This window comes from Myxine glutinosa, chromosome 12, assembly GCF_964187855.1.
Source record: "Myxine glutinosa chromosome 12, kmMyxGlut1.1, whole genome shotgun sequence".
NCBI lineage: Eukaryota > Metazoa > Chordata > Myxini > Myxiniformes > Myxinidae > Myxine > Myxine glutinosa.
This window is the reverse complement of record NC_136272.1, coordinates 28832836-28858826: the sequence shown is the minus strand read 5'-3', so window position 1 is coordinate 28858826 and position 25991 is coordinate 28832836. Positions and strand designations below refer to the sequence as shown.

At 47.6% G+C, this 25991-nt stretch overlaps 1 protein-coding gene and 1 non-coding gene across 2 annotated transcripts in view; one reads left to right on the top strand and one right to left on the bottom strand.

Annotated features, from left to right (window-relative positions):
• LOC137438035 (hypoxia-inducible factor 1-alpha) overlaps positions 1-9018 on the top strand; it is a 103510-nt gene extending 94492 nt beyond the window's left edge. The window contains exons 15-16 of the mRNA XM_068132901.2: positions 8305-8398; positions 8519-9018. Coding sequence (XP_067989002.2) covers positions 8305-8398; positions 8519-8667 — 243 coding nt within the window. The 3' untranslated portion in view covers positions 8668-9018. The remainder of the gene's footprint in view (positions 1-8304; positions 8399-8518) is intronic.
• Positions 9019-24512: 15494 nt separating this feature from the next.
• On the bottom strand, positions 24513-24583 carry TRNAG-GCC (transfer RNA glycine (anticodon GCC)). Its single transcript has one exon. It is a non-coding gene; the product is annotated as a tRNA-Gly (tRNA).
• Between the last annotated feature and the right edge of the window lie 1408 nt (positions 24584-25991).

The window sequence follows — 25991 nt, the reverse complement described above, 5'->3', positions numbered from 1 at the left end:
CAAAAACCACATTTGACATTTCGAAACAAATAAATTGATCCTTGAAAGTGATGGAAACTGATATCAAACTCAATTCACGGACAGTACTGTGTTAAACTTCTGTGCGTTTTCCAGAAGTATCTCTTTATTTTGCACATTAGCCCAAAAAAATTTTAACAAAATTTAAATTACGACTGGGATTACGAACAGTAAAATTACAGTTCAGTACTTCGTGTAACCCCCACGAGCATTCAGGAGAGCACGTACATGTTGAGGCATGCTGTTCACGAGATTTTGCCAAGGTTTGGACAGGAATCGCTTGCCATGCAGTGACAATAGCCTGCTGCAATTCACGCACAGAGGTCGGCTGCTGGTCCAAGTGGTCGATTTGATGCGTTAATTCTGCCCACAAGTTCTCTATCGGATTCATATCCGGGGACATGGCAGGCCACTCCATATGCTCTACACCACGGTCAGCAAGAAAGTGTTGGATCATGCGAGCACGATGAGGCCGTGCATTGTCATCTTGGAAGACAAAGTTTCCTCAAAAGGCTGCACGAGCAAATGGAAGCAATGTTTCTTCCAGAATGGCCCTGTACTTGAACTTGTTCAGGTTTCCATTCATAACAACCAGGTCAGTTTTGCCCCCTGCATGTAAAGCAGCCCAAACGGTCACCCCACCACCTCCAGCTTGGACTCTTGGCACTATACAATCTTTGTTGTAGGCTTCATGCACTTGTCTGCGCACTCGGACGCGGCCATCTTGACGATAGACCAGAAATCTAGACTCGTCACTGAAGATCACGTGATTCCAGTGTCCTGGCTGCCATTGACGGTGCTCTCTGGCCCACTGCAATCGGCGCTGGCGGTGTTGTCTGGTCAGGCGTGGCTTTCTCAGGGGACGCCTGGCACAATAGCCTGCTTGAACCAGTCGTTGGTTGACTAGCCTTCTGGATACAGGCACATTTGTCAGTTACTGCCACTCAGCCCTAAGCCGATTAGCTGACTTGGTACGGCCATTGCGGACTAACCGGTGCAGCTGGCGATCATCCCTCCTTGTGGTTCTGCGGGGACGTCCTGGCCTCGGTATTGGAGTAGGGACACCCCTCTGGACATTTCGTTTCAGGATCTTTGACACCTGACCTTGAGTGATGCCATACTGCCGAGCAATAGCACGCTGTTTCATGCCGTAATTTCGTAAAACCGCCACTCCATGACGAACAGCATTGTCGAGTTGATGGTCCATCTCCAGAGGAAGCGGCAATAACTTTTGGAGACGTGCAGCAGTTGTTTTCCACTAATACAGAACGCAACAACCCTTGTATACCCGAATGTGAAGCCAATCGTCAAATGCACCTGTCCGTACATTTTGCCACGCCACCTGTGATATAATCCTGTTGTTGACTTCTTGCTGCGACAGACAATCAGTGACATGGTTCTTTTAACAAATAAATCACCGAAGTGTAAAAGAAACTCAGCAGATTGATATACTGAGTTAAGAAAGTAAACCCAAGTCAAGAAAAAATATATATTCCATATTAAATGCCAAGTCTGTATATATATGCGAGGGGAAACAAGAGGGAGAGAGAGAGAGGAAAGCGTACAAGCACAACAACAGTAGAGAACAGGGATGTCGGTAGATCTGTGGAAGGGAGAGGGCTGGGGGGGGGGGGGGGGGGGGTGGGGGAGGGTGGAGAGGGGTACATGGTATGAAGCAAATGAACACTACTAGGAATTTCAGGAAAGAAGTTGGAGAATGAAAGATGTGGGTTTGGCGTGTTCAATGGGGGTAGAAAAGATCTAAGTTTTGGATGGGGGAAGATAGGTGGTGGTGGATAGCTATTTTGAAGACCTGGCAGGAGGAGTGGGATTGAAGAGAGTGTGAGAGTTTGTTCTGGAGGTGGGAAAAGAGATGAATGAAAGATTTTGTCCATAAGAGGAGTGAGTAGAGAGTCTTAAATTTGACGTTTCACTTGTTTGACCAGTTTGTGATTTTGTCCAGATCTGCAGAGAGTGAAAAGACTGCAGCCTGCCGATCTGAGGGTTGAGATATTGAGTGGCAGAGAGTGGAGTCATCAGCAAAGAGATAGGATTTTCCAGAGTGTCGGAGAGATCATTAAAGAAGACCATTAAAAGCACAGGGCTCAGAACACTGCGTTGGGGAACTCCAGCCTGGACGGGAAGAGGAGATGAGAGAATTCCATTCAGGGCCATACGTTAACTGCGACCGGAGAGGAAGTCCACAAGCCATGCGTGGGGGTTACCATGGATACCATAAGAGGAGAGTTTGGTGAGCAGGGCGGGGTGCCAGACCATATCGAAGGCACGAGATATGTCAAGGGAGACAGCTCTAATTTCCTGTTTGGCATTGAGGATCTGGTGTTGGTTTAGCGGTTAGGGTGCAGGCTTGGGATCCTAGGATCCTGGGTTCGAATCCCGGTTGATCGCTAAATTAACGCCAGGGGGGGGTTGACTCAGCCTGTCATACTTCCGAGGTCGGCAAATTGAGTACCAGCTTGCTGGGATGAATGATCCCGGTGTGTACCCCGGTTTAGAATAGGTGCACCGTATCCCTGCGCATCGTAAGAGGCGACTCAGGGTTGGCGTCAGGAAGGGCATCCGGCCATAAAAACATTGCCTCAAACAGGGAACCATGATTGTCATGGGGCCATTGGGGCCCGCAAGGCTAACCCCTGCTCTAGCGGGGAAAATTGCCTTAAAATGATCATTCATTCATATTCATTCATTCAGGACCTCTATCCATTGTTGAGACGGCAGAAGCTGCATACCCAGAGTCGAGTGACCTCGTCTGAATCCAAATTGATGATCCTAGATCAAGCCATTGGAGAAGAGGAAAGATTTCATATCTGAAGCAATGATGGATTCCATGACTTTGCTGATAATTGGGAGAAGGCTGATTGGTCTGTAGTTACAAGGATCTATTTTTGCACCTTTTTGTGTAAAGCGGTAATGTTGGCTGATTTCCAAGCAGATGTCAGATGGCCTTGATCAAAAGAGAGGGTGAAGAGAACAGAGAGAGGGTAGGATAGAGCGGCAGAGCAGGATTTTAGGGCCCGTGGGCTGATGCCGTCTGGTCCAGTTGCAGAATCAGAATCGAGGTTTGACAGAAACTTCTCCACCTTGTCGGGAGAGAAGGACACCGAGTCCAGGAGCAGCTGTGTTTGACTGGGTTCGGTGGGTACACAAAGCAATGGGTTTGGACACAAGATTTGGAGACCAACAGAGTTGAGGCATTCGGTTTTTTCACATGCAGTGTCAGTTGCCTCTGTAGCCGTTTCAGGTAATGGAGAGGATGGAGGGGGAACAAACACCAGAAACAGATTTGACCAGATGCTACCAGGATTTGGAGGAGGGTTGTCGTCAGGAAGGGCATCCGGCCATAAAAACATTGCCTCAAACAGGGAACCATGATTGTCATGGGGCCCGCAAGGCTAACCCCGCTCTCGCGGGGAAAATGGCCTTAAAAAACGATCATTCTACCAGGATTTGGAGGAGGTTGACAGGTTTGAGAGTTCAGTCGAGAGTAGAGGGATATTGTTTCCTGGCTCTCCTGAGGGTAGACACATACTTGTTCCGAGCTTTGTGAAATGAACGGAGATTACCTTCAGTTGAATTAGCCTTCCATTAGGCAAAGGTAAGTTGTTTCCGGGCAACTGCCTCACCACAACATTTAGTGTACCATGGACGGGAGGAAGGGTATGACAACTGATTCCCTCCCTCCCCAATCCCTCCCCATTCAAAACCCACAGATGTGTACTCCCCCTACTCCTCCCCTCCCTCCCCCGCACATGTACACAGACATACTCGCGATCTCTGTCCCACCTCAAACCAAAGGGAAAACAGGACTTAGACTTTGAAAGACTTGTGAAACAGATAGGTTTTGAGGGGGGTTTTAAAGGCAGGAAGAGAGTCAACATGTCGACCAGATGAAGGCAAGTCATTCCAGAGCAGAGGTGCAGCAAAGGAAAAGGATTTCTCACCCAACCGACTTGGTGCTGGTGCGCGGCGGCTCTAAGGTCATAGAGTCGTCGCTTGAACTTAAGCCGTCGCCGAGGTTCATAGAGAGTGAGCAAATCGGAGAGATAGTGAGGTCCCGTTCCACACAATGATTTATAACATAGTGTGCAAATTTTATATTGCACACGAGCAGAGACGGGCAGCCAGTGTAAAGATTCAAGAAGCGGAGTAACATGGTCAGACTTCTTCGCCTTGCAGACAAGACGAGCGGCAGAGTTTTGAACCTTTTGTAACTTATCCAAGAGAAACTGAGGGCAGCCAGCATACAAAGAATTACAATAGTCTAGCCTTGAGAAGACAAGGGCACAGACCAGAGTTAGAGCAGCCTGAGGAGTACACAAAGCTGAGACAGAAATGCCACACTCGACGGCACTGAGGCTGCTCTCTGAGAATGGCCAGAGAGATATCCATCCAAAGTGATCTGATGAACCGATTGGAGCAGAAGAAGAACAGCAGACATTTGCAGAGAAGTTAGTCATAACCAAGTCTAGAAGTGAAGATACTCCATTGACTGAGATCCGGGTCAGGAAGTCGACAGATTGTGTCAGTCCCAATGAGTCACAGAAGTTGCAGAGGTGCCATGACTAGTGCGAGAGGTACCCACACTCAGCCAGCTGGCATGATGACAATTGAAGTCGCCACATATGAGGATGAGAAAATTGGGATGAGTGGATAGAAGTTGGTCCATATTGTCAGACAGCGAGATGTAAATGGAGTCATCACTGTTTAGAGGACGGTACAACACACATATGAACAAAAGGTGGGAGCGGAGGGGAAACCATAGCCAGAGGTACCCCTCAGGGTGTGGTGGAGAGAGGGCAGTGCAGGGAGAGTGAGGAAGAGAGTTTTTGATAAAGATAGCAACACCACCACCAGGATGAGGCTCAGGTCTATCATACCGCAGGAGGGAGTAACCAGGGAGAGATATTAAGGAATCAGAGACATCTTGAAGGAAGAAAGGTTATGTTGGGCAGATTAAGTCTGGTTTGTCAGAGGCAACCTGTGTGGAGAGATCGGTCAGGTTTGAGTGAAGGCCTCGGATATTTGAGGACCATACCATTAAGAAAGAGGGAGGGGGAGCATCGGACACAGAACAGGGGAGGGGGGAGAGGTATGGTAAGATGAGGGAGGAGAGGGAGAAGTCGGGAGAGCATTTGATAGTGTGTCGGAGATTGCAGAAAAGCTAGGAGAAGGGGGGAGGATGAGGAGGACAAAAGGTTTGGTGGTGATTGGATGAGGCACAGTGAGGTGTTGTTTAAGGGGGATGTGGGTGGGGGAGAGTTTCGAGAATGTAGAAAGGAAGAACTGTAAGATTAAATATTTTTTTGAAATGGAATGATTTAATGAGGGAATAGTAGACAGCCTTTTAAAGAGGAAGGAGACGAGCGAGTCATAATATATAACTGAGTACAGGACTGCAGCGGAAAGTTTAAACATATTTAAACAAAACCATGAAAATTATCTTGGAAATTCCCTGAAGAATAGGAGATTAAGAAGCCAGGTGAGCAAAGAACGAAGGAAGAGGAGGTGTATAAGCAATTTGTTAGTGCGGGAGGAGGGGCCTCCTTTTTAATTTCTTCGTTAATATTATTATTATTATTTTTTGAGAGTTAGGTGAAAGTGGATCTGAGAAAAAAGGAGAAAGGTTGAAGCAGTATGGTGAAAACTAAAATTGGAAAGGTGAGTATTGGCTGGAGAGGAATGAGAAAAATGGAGGAGGGAAAAGGGCAGGGCGAGCCAGAACATGGTCGAGGGTGGGGGAGGGGAAGCCGCGAGGAGAGAAGGAAATTATTATTATTATTATTATTTATTTATTTTTTGGATATAAGACTTTATGCAAAGGATAAGATGTTTGGGGGAAGGAAGAGATGAGAAGAAAAACGAATAAGGCAGCAATGCAGTGAAAGATCGAACATAAATAATAATAATAATAATAATTCATTTATTTTGTATAGCGCTTTTCCAGAAGCCCAAAGGCGCTTTGACAGAGTGGCAAACATAATGCATAACAATACATGAAAACAACAATTGCAAAAAAGACAAGAATCAATAGGGAAATATTTAAAGCAAAAGGAGGGAGAAGGAGAAGAGATAGTCAGGGGTTAAATGCTGTGGGTTGAATGTTGAATGCAGTGTTGAACAGGTGGGTCTTTAGTGATGTTTTGAATGTGGTGAGTGAGGAGGAGTCTCTGATGGTGTGAGGTAGTGAGTTCCAGAGGGTGGGCACAGCGATGGAGAAGGCCCTGTCCCCCCAGGATCTGAATTTGGTCCGGATGGAGGGGGTCAGGAGGTTTGTACCAGCAGAGCGGAGGTTGCGGGTGGGAGTGTGTCTGGAGAGGAGGTCAGCCAGGTAGGATGGGGCCAGGTTATGGAGGGCTTTGTATGTCAAGAGGAGGATTTTGTACTGGATTCTCTGGGGGATGGGGAGCCAGTGAAGCTTGTAAAGGACGGGGGTGATGTGGTCACGGGTCCGGGAATGGGTGAGTAGACGGGCAGCGGAGTTCTGAATGTATTGGAGTTTATTGGTGATTTTTGAGGGTGAACCATAGAGGAGGCTATTGCAGTAGTCCAGACGGGAGGTGATGAAGGCGTGGATGAGGGTTTCTGCAGCCGTGGAGGAGAGGGATGAGCGGAGACGGGCAATGTTTTTCAGGTGAAAGAAGGCTGACTTTGTGATCTGTTTAGTGTATTTGTCGAAGGAAAGGGTTTGGTCAAAGATGACGCCAAGATTCCGGATGTGAGGGGAGGTGGATACTGGGATACCGTCGATGTTGAGGGCAAAGTTATGGGTGGATTTTGTGAGCGTTTTTGGGCCAATGATGATTATTTCAGATTTATCACAGTTAAGCTTGAGGAAGTTGATTTGAAGCCAGGATTTTATTTCAGTGATGCAGTTTGTCAGGATAGAGTGGGTGTCGGTGGAGACGAACTTGGTGGAGATGAAAAGCTGGATGTCATCGGCGAAGCAGTGGAATTGGAGACCATGACGGCGGATTAAGTGACCGAGCGGGGACAGGTAAAGGATGAAGAGGAGGGGGCCAAGAACTGAACCTTGGGGGACACCTTGGGGGAGGGGAGCAGTGGGGGATTTGCAGTTATTGATGGAGATGAACTGGCATCTGTCATAGAGGTATGATTTAATCCAAGAGAGGGCAGTGCCGGTAACGTTAAAGGTGGATTCAAGTCGGGTGAGGAGGATAGTGTGATCGATGGTGTCAAAGGCAGCGCTGAGGTCGAGGAGGACGAGAATGTTGAGGTTGCCAGCGTCAGAGGAGAGGAGAAGGTCGTTGGTGATTTTGAGGACCGAGGGCGTGGTAAACGATCTAAATAAACAAAAGACCGACAAGGAGACGGGAAGCCTCGAGGGACCAGGCCCCAAACGTGGGGAGAACACGAGCGACTATTGCACACAAGTTTGCACGATTTACAAAACAAGGTCTAACAAACAGACAGACAGGGGTGAAAACATAACCTCCATCCACCTTTGGTGGTGGAGGTACCTAGAAACACACAGTAAACACATACACAGTAAAATAAAGAGTATAAATTTGACAAAAATACGATCGGGAAGACACTATCTTGGATGAGGTGGAGACCTCGGAAGGACGCTACCTCGCCGGAGGAACTGGAAGTGGAAGTGATCGTCTATAAAGTATGTGCAATTATAATGTGAGTACGTCTACAAAGTATGTAGGGTATAATTAGAATGTGAGTCTATCCATAAAATACATACTATAAAACCACACAAAACAAGTCCAGGCAAGCATATGCAATCTTTGCTCGTTCTAGTTCCTCTTGTGATGTTAAAAGAGTACAGATGTCACATTGAGAACTAGAGCAGCACTCAGTGGAGCGCATACCTCCGCCAGGCTGAACAGTTTGTTTTGTGTCCCACTGACAGGCCGGATCTGGATTCGGACCTGAACCAAAATCTAATCGGCTTGTTCCTGTCACCTAACCAACTCATCCACCAAATTGAGTCATAACTCGTCCATAACTTTTTTAAATATGTTATATATCGCTTTTTGCCCGATCTCTCAATGGTGAAGAATCACTTAGAAATTAAATAATTATCATATCCGAATATATATTCAGATCTTCAAAATCGAATCAATTCGTCCTTGTCACACACCCAACTGGTCCACCAAGTTTCGTCCAAATCCGTCCACAACTTCTGGTGACATCCTATCATGTATCGTTTTTGGCCCTATATTATATTATTTTTGGTTTATATTATTTTGTTATATCCTGCTATGTATCGTTTGCTGCTGACCTGATGCTTTGCAGGACCATGTGGTGGGAAAAGTGTCTCCAGAAATACCTTGGAAACGGAGCAAAAGGCCAGTAGCAGAAAATGCAAAAGAAAGACCTCTTTTAGCAGGTACTTTTGTAAACTATTATTCTATCAGTTCTGTGGTGTTCCGCACATAATTACACAAGTACCAGAGCGGCTGTTTATTTCTTAGTTAATAGTTTTGTGTTCCTGCGCATCTTTCCTCAGGTTCAGTAAGCCAGCTCCTCAATCCGATGCTGGACTCGAGCCAGCTCCCAGAGCTCACCAGGTATGAATGTGAGGTGAACGCACCTCTCGCGTCTGTTCGCTCGCTTCTCCAAGGAGAAGAGCTCACGAGAGCTCTGGACCAGCTCTAATGATAATGGCTGTCAAAACGGGCTTCAGGACGACAAAAGGCCATTATTTCCCCCTCTACGTTTTTCTTTCTTTCTCTCTCACTCTCCCCATCACCACAAACTTCATTGAGAGTTGCGGTGTATCGTATTCGCAATGCTGCGGTGGCCGATTGATTCTTGGTTCGAAAGGAGGGAATCAACATCAACACGGCTCTCCACTCTTAGGAACGACCCTTCATTTTTATCTCCAGCTTTGAAAAAAATCACAAGACAATTTATCTCTTATGTTCGTTCGTTGGATGTTTGTTTAAAACATGTTTTCTCTTCTCAAGTATTTAAAAATATCGATTTCCTTTCTGGATTGGAGTTTTATTCTCTGCCGTCTCTTGTTATTACTCCCCGTATGCTCTTACGCTGCAGTGGTATCTGGAAAATAGTTTGTTTTGCTAAACAAACGCTCTCCCTTAAAAATTGTCCCTGCTTGAGTGTGCTGTTTGAAAGCTGGTTGATGTCGGTGAATCTGTTCGCACGGTTATGGCTTCTCCAGGATACGCTCTCCAGATGCATTCTCATTCGGATCTGATAATCCAACGAGATTGACTTTGGTCGATTGTGCTCTCATACGCACCATGGGTCAAGCCAAAGCTCTGATTCCCAAGCTAGCAGCACATGTAGACCACATGTAAAACTTTTGGCTACCTCCTTATCATAATAATCATCATCATCGTCATCATCATTAATGTAGTAAAAATTTGCTTTCTTATAATTCATTTGCACAACTTCCACTCTTGCTTTTTCCTCCTATCTCCTTATCAGATGTTTATTTCCGTTATCGGTTAAGCGTAATTTGGTTTTATTGAAGTATATCAATAATTTGTACAAATTAGCACCTACATAAACGATGGGATTTGTGGAAGTAATCTTCAAATTCAATAAGAAACACGTTTCTGCTAATTAATTGGCTAAGAATGTCCTTATTTTATTTTATTGGGAATCCCACGGACATGGAGGTGTATCGTTGCGACCGGTGCAGCCGTTTTTGCGGTACCCAGGACAATAACGTTAGGCGGGAGTCCAAACCTGAAAATACTGGAGACCAAAGCTGAAATTGGTAAAACAATATAACCAATATAACCTATCTCCAATCAATCAGGTCCCAGGATTACCCACCCAAAATTTCGTTGCGATCGGTTCAGCTGTTTTTGCGGTACCTGGAAATGGACGGACGGACAGACAGACGGACGGACATTTGGTGAATTATAGTAAGATAATTTTATTTCCCTCCCCAAGGGTATTATCAAATCCATCCAGACATTACGAGTATCTCTTTCATAATTTTGTTCACAGTGAGAAAGTTTGTTGTCTCCTTAGCACAGGCTAGTCGTATTGTGGTGCGCACAAGTCAAACATAATTTTGACGCTTAAACGAGGTGCTTCATCCATATTTTATGTTGGAAAAGTTGGGGCATTCGAAGAGAAATCCTCTTGTGTAGGAAGAATCCGCTCTTGTTTTGAGCATGCACTACTAGCGGCTTGTTTTCACAGGCCGTTTGAGCAAATAGGTGCAATAGGAAAGGCCATTATATTATAAGTAGCAGGTACCCACGGAAATTCCGCGTATCTCCCGTTTGTTCGTCGCACTGTCTGTCTTTCTGTCGCCGGCAGTCAGGCCGCACCGGCCCTTGGACTTTGCTGATCTCCATCGAAGTATGCCAACGTATGGCGGGTGTGAAGTCACAGTTCAAACAACGGCCAATTCACAATCTCGTGAGATATGTCCCACGGAAATTCCATGGAATTGCCACTCAAGTGATTGTGAGTAGTCTAATTGTGTTAATAAATGATCCAAAATGAATTATCATCTCCGTAATGCATAAATCCAACGTTAAAATGAAATTACGACAAAACAACGTTCAATTCTCAATCTCGTGAGATTACGTCATCTCGCGATATTTTATGGGACAGATGGCAGAAGTGCATTATAGAAAAGATTGTGTAACTTCTAATTTCCAATCAATCAGTTAAATGTACCGTACTCTTTATGGAGTGTCAGTGTTGCCGAGGCAGCTTCTTAGCAAGGGTTATGATTGGTGCTTTGCTGTTGCCTTCCCAGCAGTCAGTGCAAGAATTTGGAATTTTTTCAGGATGCCAGTGATAACTCTGATATCTTTCGTGAAATATTCCAAGGGATCTTTAGCTTCTGTGCTTGCATCCCGGTATTCCTTGATGTCCTTCCAATGGATGACGCATACAATAAACCATCCTGCATGCGAATCATCAGTGACGGTTTATAGTGAGGCCTAGATTTAAACCCAGACTAGACAGCTCAAAGACAGGTACACATACCTCCAGGCTATCCTGCCAGTCATCAAATTATATTCCTAAAGGTAAATAGTTCCCATTTGTCCACATAAAGTATTATCCGACTGGTTAAAGATTTATATATGTGTGTATGTATGTATGTATGTACGTATGTACGTATATATATATATATATATATATATATATATATATATATATATATATACATACACATATACACACACACGAGGGTAAATCAAAAAGTAAAGGCAATATGTGTGTAAAACTAACACCCAGTGACACAACACCTTTTGTTTTCAATCAAAAGAGAATGAACAGTTTTATTCTGCTTATTGATCATTTCCATATTAAATCCTCAACATGACAAGTTTAAATTGCCAGGTGCTGATTTGGTCTTAGTTGAAGGCGTTTCACTTCGGCCTATTTCTACCTTTATTATGTCAATCTAGGGAGGGAATTAGTTCAATTCCTGTTTGCACGTTAATTATTTTTTTAATATTAAGATCTATGATGTTTCAAACTTTTTCTGTGTGGTTGAGCATTTGTAATCGTGCCTTTCAAGAGATGTTCATTTTAGCACATTAAGCCCATCTTTCTTGTAATGTCAGTGCTTCTTTCGACCATACATGTGTTAACTTCTCAAATATTAGAACTGCCTAATTGCTTCATCATCCTTTTGTGTTTTGAAGGTGAGCTCGGGAGTGAGGGCAGGGAGAGGGAGTAAATGTCAATGCAGAAATTAAACATTTTTAATACAATGTCTGTGATGTTGCAAAATTTCTGCATCTTTTTAGGATACTCCCTTGCTTGCCCTCTTGTGCTTGTTTCAAAAATAGCATACATGCTACACTTTTAAAATAAAGTTACATTTTCACATTTCCGTGTGTTTTTGCTTTGCGCCAATTTATCTGAAAAATTATCAAAATCGAAGATGAAATGTACTGTTATGGGCGTCGTGCCGGCCAGACAGTCGAGATGCTCTGGGCCGGATTTAGAGCCTGTTCTGACTCAGTGATCATAGACGTCCGAATGACTCAGAGAGACCCAATGTTTTCGTAAAGTGTATTTAAAACTGGGAGGGGAAAGAACAAGAAGGCAATCATTGATTCACACAATACAGGCTCAACTATCAACTAGCAGGGGTACCCGATGTTGCTCAGGGAGAGGGGTGGACTGAGAAGGGTGGCAGGAGGGGAAGAACAGATGGGCCCAGGGCCATGATGAGATTGTGGATGCGGCCATTGAAGGTGAATATGACACGATTGTGAGCAAACGACTCAAGCGTGCTGGGTCAAGTAACATAGAGTTTAATCGTCGGATTCAGTGGAAGGTGTGAGAGGTCTGCTGTAAGGGACACATCGTCACTGCCAAAAGCCTTAGGCCCCATGTGGCCAAAGTACAAGCGGTGACAAACTTGCCAACACCCCCCATCGAAAGCAGACCTACAGTGTGCCTTGGGAGTTTCGAACTACCTCTCGCTTTTTGTACCCAACATGTCGACAATCACGGCGCCGCTACGTGACTTACTGAAGGACGCACAATGGCAGTGGCACCGTGAACACGCTGCAGCATTCCACATACTCAGCAGGCAATTTGGCATGAGCCGTCCAAACCATCAGTCATCCAAGCTGGTGCCTCATCTCCTGGCTGAGGAGCATGTTTGCCTATGCCTCTCGTTTGCTATCAGTGGCAGAGCAAAACTATGCTCAGATATCAAATGAACTGCTTGGTGTTGTCTTTGCGGTAGAAAGGCTCCACTACTATGAATATGGGTATAAGACAGAGGTGCAGACCACAAGCCATTGGTGACCATCGTTAGAAAACCTCTTCACAGAGTGTCACCTAGATTGCAAATGTTGTTGCTTCATCTTCTTCGTTATGACTTGGAACTCTTGGTTATGCATCTTGGTTATCACTAACTTCCCTGAAAATGTCTGCTGCTCTTCTTCTGCTCCAATCGGCTCATCTGATCATGTGCTTGTCAAAGTGGACATCTCTCTGACCATTCTCAGAGAGCCTCCTCAGCGTCGACGAGTCTGGCATTTCACTCAGGCCAACTGGCACGGTCTTCAAGCAGCCATCAATCATCTGGACTGGTCTCCCATCTCTACCGCCTCTGACATCAACTCATCCTGGGAATTCTTCCAAAGTAAATTGCTCTCTCTCATGCACAGATTTATCCCATCTCGTCTTCAGTTGTCATACCCTTCCTCCCATCCATGGTACACGGAATCTTGTGGTGAGGCTGTTGCCCTGAAACAACTTGCTTTCGTCTCCTGGAAAGCAAATCCAACGGAAGGAAATCTCATTTCCTTTCACAAAGCCCGAAACAAGTGTGTGTCCACCCTCAGGAGAGCCAGGAAACAATATCTCACCGTTCTCAAGACCGAACTCTCTTATCTGTCTCCCTCTTCCAAATCCTGGTGGCGTCTGGTCAAATCTGTTTCTGGTGTTTGTTCCCCCTCCATCCCCTCCCTCACCTCAAACGGCTTAACGGCTGACTCCGCACGTGAAAAAGCTGAATGCCTCAACTCTGTGTTTGCCTCTAAATCTTGTGTCCCAAACCCATCCCTCTCTGTACCCACCATACCCAGTCGTACCCAGCTGCTCCTGGACTCTGTGTCCTTTCCTCCTGACAAGGTGGAAAAGTTTCTGTCAACCCTCGACTCTGATTCTGCAACTGGTCCTGACGGCATCAGCCCACGGGTCCTAAAATCATGTTCTTCCGCTCTTTCACTCCCTCTTTCTGTTCTCTTCACCCTCTCTTTTGCTCAAGGTCATCTGCCATCTGCTTGGAAATCAGCCAACATCACCGCTTTGCACAAAAAGGTGCAAAAACAGATCCTAGCAACTACAGACCAATCAGCCTTATCCCAATTATCAGCAAAGTCATGGAATCCATCATTGCTTCAGATATGAAATCTTTCCTCTTCTCCAATGGCTTGATCTCTGATCATCAATTTGGTTTCAGACCTGGTCACTCTACTCTGGACATGCTGCTTCTGCTTTCTCAACAATGGATGGAGGTGCTCAACGCCAAACAGGAAATTAGAGCCGTCTCCCTTGACATTTCACGTGCCTTCGATACGGTCTGGCACCCCGCTCTGCTCACCAAACTCTCCTCCTTTGGTATCCATGGAAATCTCCACGCATGGCTGGCGGACTTCCTCTCTGGTCGTAGTCAACGTGTGGCCCTGAATGGGTTTCTCTCATCTCTTCTTCCTGTTCAGGCTGGAGTTCCCAAGGTAGTGTTCTGGGCCCTGTGCTTTTTCTGGTCTTCATCAATGATCTCTCTGACTCTTGAAAATCCTCTCTATCTCTTTGCTGACGACTCTACTCTCTGTCGCTCCATTCCTCATCCCTCAGATCGGCAGTCTGCAGCCTCCTCACTCTCTGCAGACCTGGACAAAATCACAGACTGGGCAAACAAATGGAACATGTCTTTCAATCCTGATAAATCTCACACTCTTACGATGTCTCTCCGAAAAGACCGACTGGAAAACCCTCCCATCCACTTTCTGAATAATCCTCTCCAAGAAGTTCTGTCACTCAAGCTTTTGGGTCTCACTATTTGCCATGATCTTTCCTGGGAAAACCACATTTCAAATCTGGCCTCCAAAGCCAGTCGCTGACTGGGCATCCTCCGTCGTGCAAAGTCCTTCCTTGGCACACCTGAGCTCCTCACCACATACAAGGCTTTCATCCGCAGCTCTATGGAATACTGCTCTCCCCTCTGGTCTGGTGCGCCTGCCTCACACCTAGCTCGTCTTCACGCTGTTGAAACCAAAGCGTTCAGAATCATTGGAATCTCCCGCGATGAAGCTAACTCCAAGGGCCTTTCACTCACTCACCGCAGGCAGGTTGGTGGTCTTTCCGTCTTCTACCGACTCCTCTCTGGCCTTGCCCCCCCCAGCTCTCTCTGGGCTCTGTCCCCCAAATATTCCTACAGGTCGCACAAGATCTGCCTGCAACCCTCTTATGGTTAAACTGCCAAAATCAAGACTTTCTGCTCACCTTCACTCCTTCATTCCTCTTTTCTCCCGCCTCTGGAACAAACTCCCTCACTCTCTTCATCCCACTCCACCCTCCAGGTCTTTAAAACAGCTGTTCACCACCATCTCTTATCCTCCCCCATCCAAAACCTTGATCTTTTCTACCCCCGCTAATTTCGGTCCCCTTGTGTTTTATACCTCTCCCCCCCCCCCCCCCCCCCTTCCCACACCTCCTGCCCCCAAGCCCTCTCCCTCCCACACTTCTCCCTGCTCTCAAATAAATGTTGTGGTTGTGTGCTTCCCCTTCTCTCCCCATCTTGTCTTCCGCTCCCTCTTTTTGTATATTTTGTTTGTCTGGTTGATTTGTTTGTGAAATAAATGTTAGCTCTTTCACGAGCCTCGATTCAGTATACAAAAAAACACAAAAAAAACTCGAGTATGTGCCTGGCAAGCAAATGTATATTCCTTTTTTTTTGAAGACATGCACATGAGGGTGCACCAGTTGATATCCCATTTGCCAGGAAGCGAACACAGACTAGAGACCCTACGTTTTGCAACCTCAGATGATAACGGTCTTCAGTTTTTAGCTGGATTTATCATAAATGGATGGCTATCCCACAAAGCCAACTTGCCACCCATTAATCAAGCCATATTGGGACTGTGGTGAAAATGTACCAAAGTTGAACCCAGGTGTGACGCTCACTTAAACCGCTGGGCGGTGTCTATAAGACCTCGGACGTCCGCGACTCGAGGCCACTCCTGCGACCTTATACAATGACATGTAGAATTGAATGGTACGTACCCACTTATACTCCAGGCTTGCTTGCATTGACTGATATATCCAATCTTTCTCATATGATGCCTTGATCCTGACATATATATTGCATGGTGTATTTTACAGGATGATGTAAAGATATTATTGAGATTAAACCTATCTATGGGACGAGTTGTGGATTTGGTTGATTTTCACAACACTTAATCTCAATAATATCTTCGGAAATGGCGGGACACGAGTCTGGCGATGGCCGGATGAACGCAGATCTCAGACGAGCGTTTCCCGACATTCTCCGCGCTCCTGCGAGGCCCAACTCGGAGAAGAATGACCGGCGGAGGACCCGTCGAGCTAGCTCCAGCAACGGAGCTCCGACTACTCTCGCTGCCGGCCTGCCTCGAAAGATGGGACTTCGCAAGCCTTTCGCGGGACCGCGTCGTCAAAGCGCGACCTGCTCTCCTGAGACCCGAACACCAGAGCAGGCGTGACGGACTCCGGCAAGATGCCTGGAGAACGATGCTACTGGGCAACGTCCTGTGGCCGAAACCCCGTCGGAACGACGGACCCGCTTGGAGGTGCCGGCCTACCCGTCCGATCGCAGCTCGGAAGCGCTAACGGCTCCGTCCGAGGGATTCATCCTAGATATGCGTGCCTCGGCCCGAGATGAGATTCCCACGCGAGTGATCACGTCTCCCATGTCGGCCATGCCTCCACACGGCCGGCACACTCCGACCACTCACTACTCGGTGGAACCATCACCTCCGCGCGAATCGCGCACTGCTCGTCGGAATCACGCCGACACGACCGGCTCACTCCGACCGCTCGCTACTCGGTGGCCCATCTCCTCCGCGCGGATCGCGCACTGCCGCGCGAATCGCGCACTGCTCGTCGGAATCACGCCGTCACGACCGGCTCACTCCGACCACTCGCTACTCCGTGGCCCATCTTCGCGCGGATCGCGCACTGCTCGTCGGAATCACGCCGTCACGACCGACTCACTCCGACCACTCGCTACTCGGTGGCCCATCTCCTCCGCGCGAATCGCGCACTGCTCGTCGGAATCACGCCGTCACGATCGGCTCACTCCGACCACTCGATACTCGGTGGAACCACCTCCTCCACGCAAATCGTCGTGCACTGCACCCATCGCGTGCTAATACTCTGGGAGGCCCGCGATCCCATCCTGCTTCCGAGCACCTCCTCGCCGCGAAGCCGCACGTTGCTCCCTTTTGCGGGCCCTACTCGGCGAGGCCCACTATATCGGCGAGGCCCACTATATCGGCGAGGCCCACGATTCCGAACGTTGCTCGGAATCACCTCCTACGCGAAGCCACACGTGGCACCCATCGCGGGCCCTCTCTGCGACGCCGGCGATTCCTATCGCTGCTCGTCGGAACCCCTCTTACGCGCGAGTCACGCGCCGCACCGTCGCTGGATGGAATCACTACAATGCACGACGCGCCAGTTGCGCGCGCCGCATCTTCGCTGGATGAACCCCTTTGCATGCGGTTCCTCTCGCGGGCCCTACTCTGTGAGGCCGGCGATTCTGATCGCGGCCGTCGCAATCCCACCTGCATGTGGCTACTCCCCGAGGCCGGCGAACTCCGCTGCCCGGAATCGCCTCAATGGAGGCTCGCTTGGCACCATGCGAGGACTCGTCGCAGCACGGATGAATTTCTAAGGACGTCGAGCGGGACCTTCATAGCCTTTCACGGCACTCGGGTTATGCTTATGATGGTTGATCGTATACATGTGTATTCCATAAGATGATCGTTCTTCTTCGTCCTTTGTATTTACCTGATGTGTTGTTCCCGATCTTCAAACGGCGTATTCGTTAAACACCTGCGACCATTGTACACCGTCTGCTTTCATTCCTTTTCCACACCCCGCGTTTCACCCAATTAATTTAATAAGATAAACTGTTGGATTGAATTAATGTGGTGTTGGTGTAGAGCAGGCTTGACGGACCAAATGGCCTCTTCATCCTTCATGCTTTGACCCGTCAGCAAAACAAACGAGACGCTACATCAGGTCGTGCAGTCTATCGCTGCCCCGCATGCACGCCATCTCGACTCGGCGTGCTCGCCCCTCGACTCGGCGGGCTCACCCGCACTGGAGCAACAGGCCGAGCTCGCCTTTCGGTTTCCCTCGTACGCGGTGCGCCCTAGATATTACTTTCGCCCGTCGGCCGGGTTCGTATTCCGTATACCGATCTCGAGCTCGCTCGAATGCTGCTGCCCAATGGACGCGAGACTTTAGATTCCGGAATTGATGACGTCATCGCCTATATCACGCGTTTGCTTTACAGCGTCATTAACGTAATGCTTTACAGCGTAAATTGCTTTACAGCGTCATCGCGTGCTTCCGGCGATCTCATCGGGGATTCGTTTACATTTCCCTGTACCTTGGTAAACTACGTACCACATGTCCTTTACGTAAACGACGTAAACAACGTAGCGCGGCGCTACCTCAGGGTCGCGCGCCAGCGCCGTCTAGGGAGTTCACGGTGACCTCGTGAAACGGTGACATTGAGCGTCGCGCCCGACTCCCTTGTCACCTGCGCATGTAACGGGGCACCGTACTGTCTGCTCGCCCTTGACTCTGGGCTCGTTATCGGACAGAGCTCTTGGCTCGTACATTTCGAGCCTGCGAGACGCCTCGTCTGATTCCATTTTCCCTCTGCCCCGGACTGACTGTGACTCAGCCTGACCCAGACGGTGAAGGTCGTCTGTCTTCGGTTTGCAGCGCGCTGCTGCAACCTCGGTGGGGGGGGGGGGGGGGGGGGGGGTGGGATCGGGTGCCTTAACAGATGTTTCGTCTACCTCGTTAATCTTGCGGTTTGTGGATATGTCCAAGGGATATGACCATGTTGCTACTCTGCAGCGCTTCCTCGAGGTCGCGCTGGTATCACTTGTATACGTGCAACTACTCCCTACGCACGTGCAAATACTACTCCCTACGCACGATGGATTAATTTCTGGGGTACACCGTGACCGGGTAAGGAGCGTCTGCCACCTTTGTCTGCCACCTTTGCTCGACATGGCCCCTCCCTGTGATCGGGCCACCTCGCCCCTTGTGGGGGCCCGGGAGGTCATTGTTGCTCGCCCGGGTGCCGTCCGGTATAACGCCTCCCACCTCGCCCCTTGTGGGGGCCCAGGATGGACATTTGGAGTCCATGGATGGTCGATCCGAGCCATTCCATGAGGGTGTTGAATGGATGGATTGGTCGGACAGCCGTGGATGGACAGTCCATCCGGGACGATGGCTGTCTTTGGGTCTCTGTGCCATTGCGTCCGTGGATGGTCGATCCCTCCGCGGTCCGGCTGGATCCGTGCCATGCAATGATGGCGTTGCATGGATGGAGCGGTCGGACATCCGGGGATGGCCAATCCATCTGGGACATCTAGCATGACAATCATCTCGACATCTAGATTATCCAGCCGGGACTCTCTCTCGGTCTGCCGATCGTCTCCGATCCTCCGCGCGCGCTGTACAGCTGGCCAGGATGCCATATGCATCCCGGGGGATTCTGCGCGTTTCGGTCGTTTTGTGCGTCGTCGTAATCAGCCGTGCCGGTCGTCCAGGCAGCCTTCAGAGGCCGCTCGTGTCTCGTGCGATCGCTGCCAACGGTAGCTTCGCGTGCCGAAACAAGAGTTTGTAATGCGTATGTACCCTTGGGAGCCAAGGATCTAACGTGGATCGACCATGTACCCATGGGAGCCATGGCAGGTACAGACTTACTGTAATGGGCTTACTGTAATGGCCTCCTGTCATGTAATCTTACTTACTGTTACAGCTTACTGTAAAGAGGATTTACACTTCTTCCACTTCGGCGCATCTGCCTGTAATGAGTTGCATTGCGACGAATGGGCATTCGCTCTTCGACAAGGTACACCTCACATGCAAGGTACACCTTATGTAATGAGTTGCATATCGACAAGGTGCACCTTGACAGCGAGCACACCCAAGGTACACCTTATCCAGCACATAGGCCTGTGAGACTAGACTATTGTGACCCACAGGCTCATCGTCTACCGGTATCGGGCATGTTTGCTAACCAGGCTATGAGTGCGCCACGGGAACATCTGCCGTCCCTCCCTTCGCCTGATACACCCCTGCCTGAAGCGGTGAGGGCACTGAGGTGCCCCTCCGACACCTGCCTCCAGCGGCTACTCCGAAGCAGGGGACTCCGGGTTTGGGGACGTCGTACCCGGTAGTTTCCGAACCTGTGCTGGCAGGGTAATTCGCCACACTGACCGCTACGGATGGACCGACTGGCCTGTAATAATGATAATGGATTTATTTCATACAGCGCTTTCCAGGAAGCCCTGAAGACGCTTTGACAGAGTGCGAAACATAAAACAATTGCGCAAAGACAAGAATCAATAGGAATATTTCTTTGACACCCCCAATAATGATATAACGACTTCCTCTACCCATTAGTGCTGACGCGCGCTTGCTTCCTGCCTCGTGGCAGCATAGTTCTAACGGCGGGGTGAATGTGGTGAAAATGTACCAAAGTTGAACCCAGGTGAGACGCTCACTTAAACCGCTGGGCGGTGTCTATAAGACCTCGGACGTCCGCGACTCGAGGCCACTCCTGCGACCTTATACAATGACGTGTAGAATTGAATGGTACGTACCCACTTATACTCTAGGCTTGCTTGCATTGACTGATATATCCAATCTTTCTCATATGATGCCTTGATCCTGACATATATATTGCATGGTGTATTTTACAGGATGATGTAAAGATATTATTGAGATTAAACCTATCTATGGGACGAGTTGTGGATTTGGTTGATTTTCACAACAGGGACACCAGGCATGAACACCTTGCCCAGGATCTGCTCGTCGCGGGGGACCGCATAATAATCCCTAAAACACAACATCGCAACGTACGTAGTACGATCCAAGAAGGCCATTTTGGACAAGTAAAAAAGCAACGGCAGAGGCCGAAAAGTCGTCTTCTGGCCCGGAATGAGCAGGGACATTGAGCATCTTTTAGCCAAATGTCCAGTGTGTTCAAAGTTTAGACCTGCCAACTGGAAAAGAACCACTCATACTACAGGAAGTTCCACAGCTGACCTCTTCCAATTTGCAGGGAAACATTTCCTCGTAGTAGTAGTAGTAGACCGTTTCTCAAAATACGCAGAGGTGTTTCGGGTCCCTGCACTTTCTGCAAAGTATGTCATTGATGCACTCAAGGCAACATTAGCCAGACATGGCATTCCTCAGGAGCTGACAACATGTCATTCTCAAGTACAGAATTAAACAGATTCGCTCAAGAATGGGGATTTCATATGACATCAAGTCCTGCATATGCCCAATCGAATGGACAGGCCGAACGTACAACACGGACTGTCAAACAAGGGCTCAGGAAGGCTCGAGAATCTGATGAGGATTTGGATTTGACCCTGCTGACGGACAGGAAATCTCACATAGCAGGACTACCCTACTCCCCAGCTCAGCTATTGATTAATTGAAGGCTCCGAGACGTGCTGCCTATGATAGAGCGACTCTTGCAACCGCATATCCCAGGAGATCCATGTCAGCTATTGGTACAGTGTCAGCAGGTGGCATAGAAGTTTTATGACCTGAACTCTAAAAAGCTCCCACCACTTGCTCTGGGTGAAAGTCCTCGTTAAGCAAGAAAAAGTCTGGGAGCCAGAAATTGTCACCGCTATATTCCATTCGCCCCATTCATATCATGTGATGACTTAAGATGGCCAGGTTTGTGACCGCAAGCACCTCCGGAAGACCTTTGAGCCTCCTCTACCTATTACCCCACTCCCAGTGAAAGACCATTTGGCGAATCACTCCACAATACCTCAGTATCAGACGAGTAATGGTACTAGTTTTGGCTTTTGGCCACTGTGAGATTTTGAACATTTTTTTTTGTATACAAGATCGAGGCATGTGGAAGAGCTAACATTAATCACAAAAAAGTAAAAACCGACACAAAACATAAAACTAGAACGGGCACTCGGTAGAGCGCATACCTTCGCCGCAGCTACTGTTCTGTACTTGGCATGGGAGTGTAGGGAACAGAACAACAAAAATACGATTTTGACCTTTTCGTGACCTTGACCTTGACCTTTGACCCGATTGCTCCCAAAATCTAATCAAATGTGTCCCGTATAATAACCAATCATCCCACCAAATTTCATGCAATTCGGTTGAATACTTTTTGAGTTATGCGAATAACATACACACACACACACACACACACAGACATACAAATAAATACACAGCGATCAAAACATAACCTTCCGCTTTTGCGAAGGTAATAAGGGGAGCAGGAGACAACATGGGGAGAGAGGGAGAAGCACACAAGCACAACATTTGAGAGCAGGGAGATCGGGAGATCTGTGGGAGGGAGAGGGCTTGTGGGGAGGAGGCCTGGGAAGGGGGGTGGGGTGGGTGGGAGAGGTATAAAACACGTGGACACTGCTAGGACTTCCAGGAAAGAAGTTGGTATTTCAAAAAAGTTGACCTCGGGTGAATTAATGGGGGTAGAAAAGATCAGGGTTTTGGATGGGGGAAGATAATTGATGGTGGTGAACAGCTGTTTTAAAGACCTGGAGGGAGGAGTGAGATTGAAGAGAGTGAGGGAGTTTGTTCCAGAGGCGGGAGTAAAGAAGAATGAAAGAGTGAAGGTGAGCAGAGAGTCTTGATTTTGGCAACTTCACCATAAGAGGGTTGCTGGCAGATCTTGTGCGATCTGTAGGAATATTTGGGGGACAGAGCACAGATAGAGCTGGAGGAGCAAGGCTGGAGAGGAGTCAGTAGAAGACAGAAAGACCACCAACCTGCCTGCGGTGAGTGAGTGAAAGGCCCTCACAATCAGCTTCATCGTGGGAGATTCCAATGATTCTGAACGCTTTGGTTTCAACAGCGTGAAGCCGAGCTAGGTGTGAGGCAGGAGCACCAGCCCAGAGGGGAGAGCAGTATTCCATTGAGCTGCGGATGAAAGCCTTGTATGTGGCGAGGAGCTCAGGTGTGCCAAGGAAGGACTTCGCACGATGGAGAATGCCCAGTCGGCGACTGGCTTTGGAGGCCAGCTTGGAAATGTGGTTTTCCTAGGAAAGATCATGGCAGATCGTGAGACCTAAAAGTTTGAGTGACAGAACTTCTTCCAGAGGGTTGTTAAAAAAGTAGATGGGAGGGTTGTCCAGTCGGTCTTTTTGGAGAGATATCGTAAGAGTGTGAGATTTGTCAGGATTGAAAGACATATTCCACTTGTTTGACCAGTCTGTGATTTTGTCCAGGTCTGCAGAGAGGAGGCTGCAGACTGCCGATCGGAAGGATGAGGAATGGAGCGGCAAAGGAAGATGCTATGAGTTGTGGTAGGACATGACGATCGACTGGGGAATGCTGGGTAATAAAGAGTTGGTCTTGAAACTTCGTGTGGCTGGCTCATTCCAGTACGTCGATTAATTACGTACAGTTTGAATTGAGGTGGACCGTGTGTCCATTATGTATTATTGGACCGTGACGACATCTATTAATTACGTACTTTTGCAACATTCCTTTCAGACCTTTACCCTCTTCATATCTTTCATTTGCAATCAATGACCTTTCATTTAGTAAATCCTTCTGTTTATTTGCGGCACAAACCAAGTCCTGGTGACTGAGGGTCTGCAATCTTATTGCTCTTTCTAGTTCTAATTAATAAACTTCTAAAGCAGATTCTACACCGACTCAAGTCACTTTGTAATACAGTACACGTTACAGGGTTGTGTAAATAACCCTAATAATTACATCGAATGATTTCAACATCGTCACAAGGTTAGTCATCCACCTAGCCCAAGACAGGTGTATGTATCTTCCCTTCCGACAGGTTATTGCTAATAGTAACAAGTCAAGTGAATCCACTTGGATTCCGCCCAGGTTGGCACATGGAAATTATTATTCATATGGTACTTTCCATGGTGAAGTAGTTCGCAGCAGAACCGGCAGCATAATGATGTAGCATAATTATCATCTCGGGTCAAGATTTGAAATTATGCCATGGTTTTTGTAAAATTGCTACTAGTATTCACATTATGTACTTTTCACGAAATGTATTCACATTATGTACTAGCGAGCGGCCGCGTACCAGCCAAAGGGGTAGCCCATGGTTAGCCTAAATATAGATTTGATGACGTCATGTTTACACATCTGAGCGACAGAAACTGTTTACACATCTGAGCGACAGAAATGAGCGACAGAAACTAGCTTCACTTTTGGAGAGACAGAAATTCCCAGGCAAACGCTATAACGCACCAGGTTTACAACCTGTGCGTTAATAAAGTGGTTCGGTGGGCGGGCAACGCAACACACTAGCTGGACAACACACTAGCTGGACAACACACTAAATCGACAATTTAAGAGCTTCACAACCAGTGAGCCCATCGTGAACAACGTGACCCGGATTGTCAACCGAATACTTTATACGTCACTAACTTTAACATGTCAGAGAGAACATGATCTTGTCTGGAGTTTAATGGAGTTTCACTCTGTTTTCATCGCTGTTATGGGAGGTGGAGCTTGTGTTATGTTGCCCCGCCCCTATCCGTGAATCTCCATCAGCCATTCGCTGTGATCGTGACTATTTTAAAAGGCGGAGCTGACACCGTGCATCGTGGATTTCACTGGTGGATTCAGATTCAGATTCCTTCCCGTTGTGCGTTTTCGTGCCTAAAAGTACGGAGAGAAGATTACAGAGCACGCAAAAAGATCGGACGTTCAGTTAATTCAATGTTATGAAGCATTTTTCTTAAATGCAAAAACTCAGTTGCATTGGCCGGGAATCGAACCCGGGCCTCCCGCGTGGCAGGCGAGAATTCTACCACTGAACCACCAATGCACTGACAAAGGCTGTAGCAAAACTCTCACAAAGCTGTTGGCTATTAACCTCAAACAAAGGATTTCAAAGGATTAGTCAGACACATGTTCCATTACCAATCAACTTGTTTGAGTGCTCAAGCCGTTTAGTGAGCGCTCGACAAGCTTATAGCTAATGGAGCACGTCCCAGTGTACCCCTTTCCTCATTGGTTCACGAGTTATAATATCAAGTGACCAACAGCAACATATTCGTCATGTGTGTGTGTGTGTCTGTGTGTGTGTGTGTCTGTCTGCAGCATAACTACCCGATGATATCATCCGATCTTGATGAAACTTGGGTGGGAGGTTGATATCATGATCTAGTTGTGTCCTGCCGAGAGTGGGCGTATTGCGCCCATTGTGGGCGGAGCCACACCCGAAAAAGATGTCTTTTTAGGGGGTAATCGAGTTCAAGCTACATCTTCTCCGAGGGAGTTGGTGGAATCTGACAGGGGTTTCGGTATTTGGTTAGGCCAATGTCACGTGTCTAGCCCCACGGAGCTCGATTTTTCATTTTCGCAAAAAGGTCAAGGTCACAAGGTCACGAAATTTAGAAAAGTTGATTTTTGATGGTTTTATTACATTGTTCGCTTCTTGATGGGGTGAAATGTCATACATGATCTTATATTATCACATACATCATGAAATACAAGTTTTCCAACAAATTTCAGAATCTTTGACCTTTGAAGGTCACAAAGGTCAAATTTTCAAAGTTGTCGGTGTAGTAAGTTCAGGAATCTCCTTTAATCAAGTCTTTTATTAAAGACGATACCAAGCTCTCACAGAGCACACGGCCATCATGACGAGCCGCCATTAACCACTCCAGCCACGCCCCCCTACGTCACTACGCAGTACGTAGTACCAATCACAACATCTCCCTTTCATTGAAATTATTATGTTTGTATGCAACAAAACACTACTAAACTAAATCAAAATAATAAACACAATCAGACACAACTTGAACCACACAGATGGGATCTGGGGTTACTGTTATAACTCTTAACCAAAATGTAATTACTGCTCAGTATGATTAGCTAAAACAGAGAACACACAGAATCATTCCAATCAACGCATTGTCTCTGCACCAATATTACAAGTGCTGATTTCTGGTGGTCGTTATTCACTATCACAATATCTCAATGGTTTTCGAATCACACGGCCTGATCTGGTCGAGTACGGAGAGTTGTCCGGCCTTGTTGTCTCAGCACTCTCGTCATCCTTGGAGCTGGAGCAGCCATTAGTTTCCATTGTTGAAGTTCGTTGTTGAAATGTACGTGTCGAGCAGTTGGTAGACTTTGATGTGTTGGTTGGGTCGGTTCGTCCTTCCACTTGGCGCCACAATCGGGTGGATGAAGTTCACGCAAGTGTGCCCTGGTTCTTCGAAGATGCG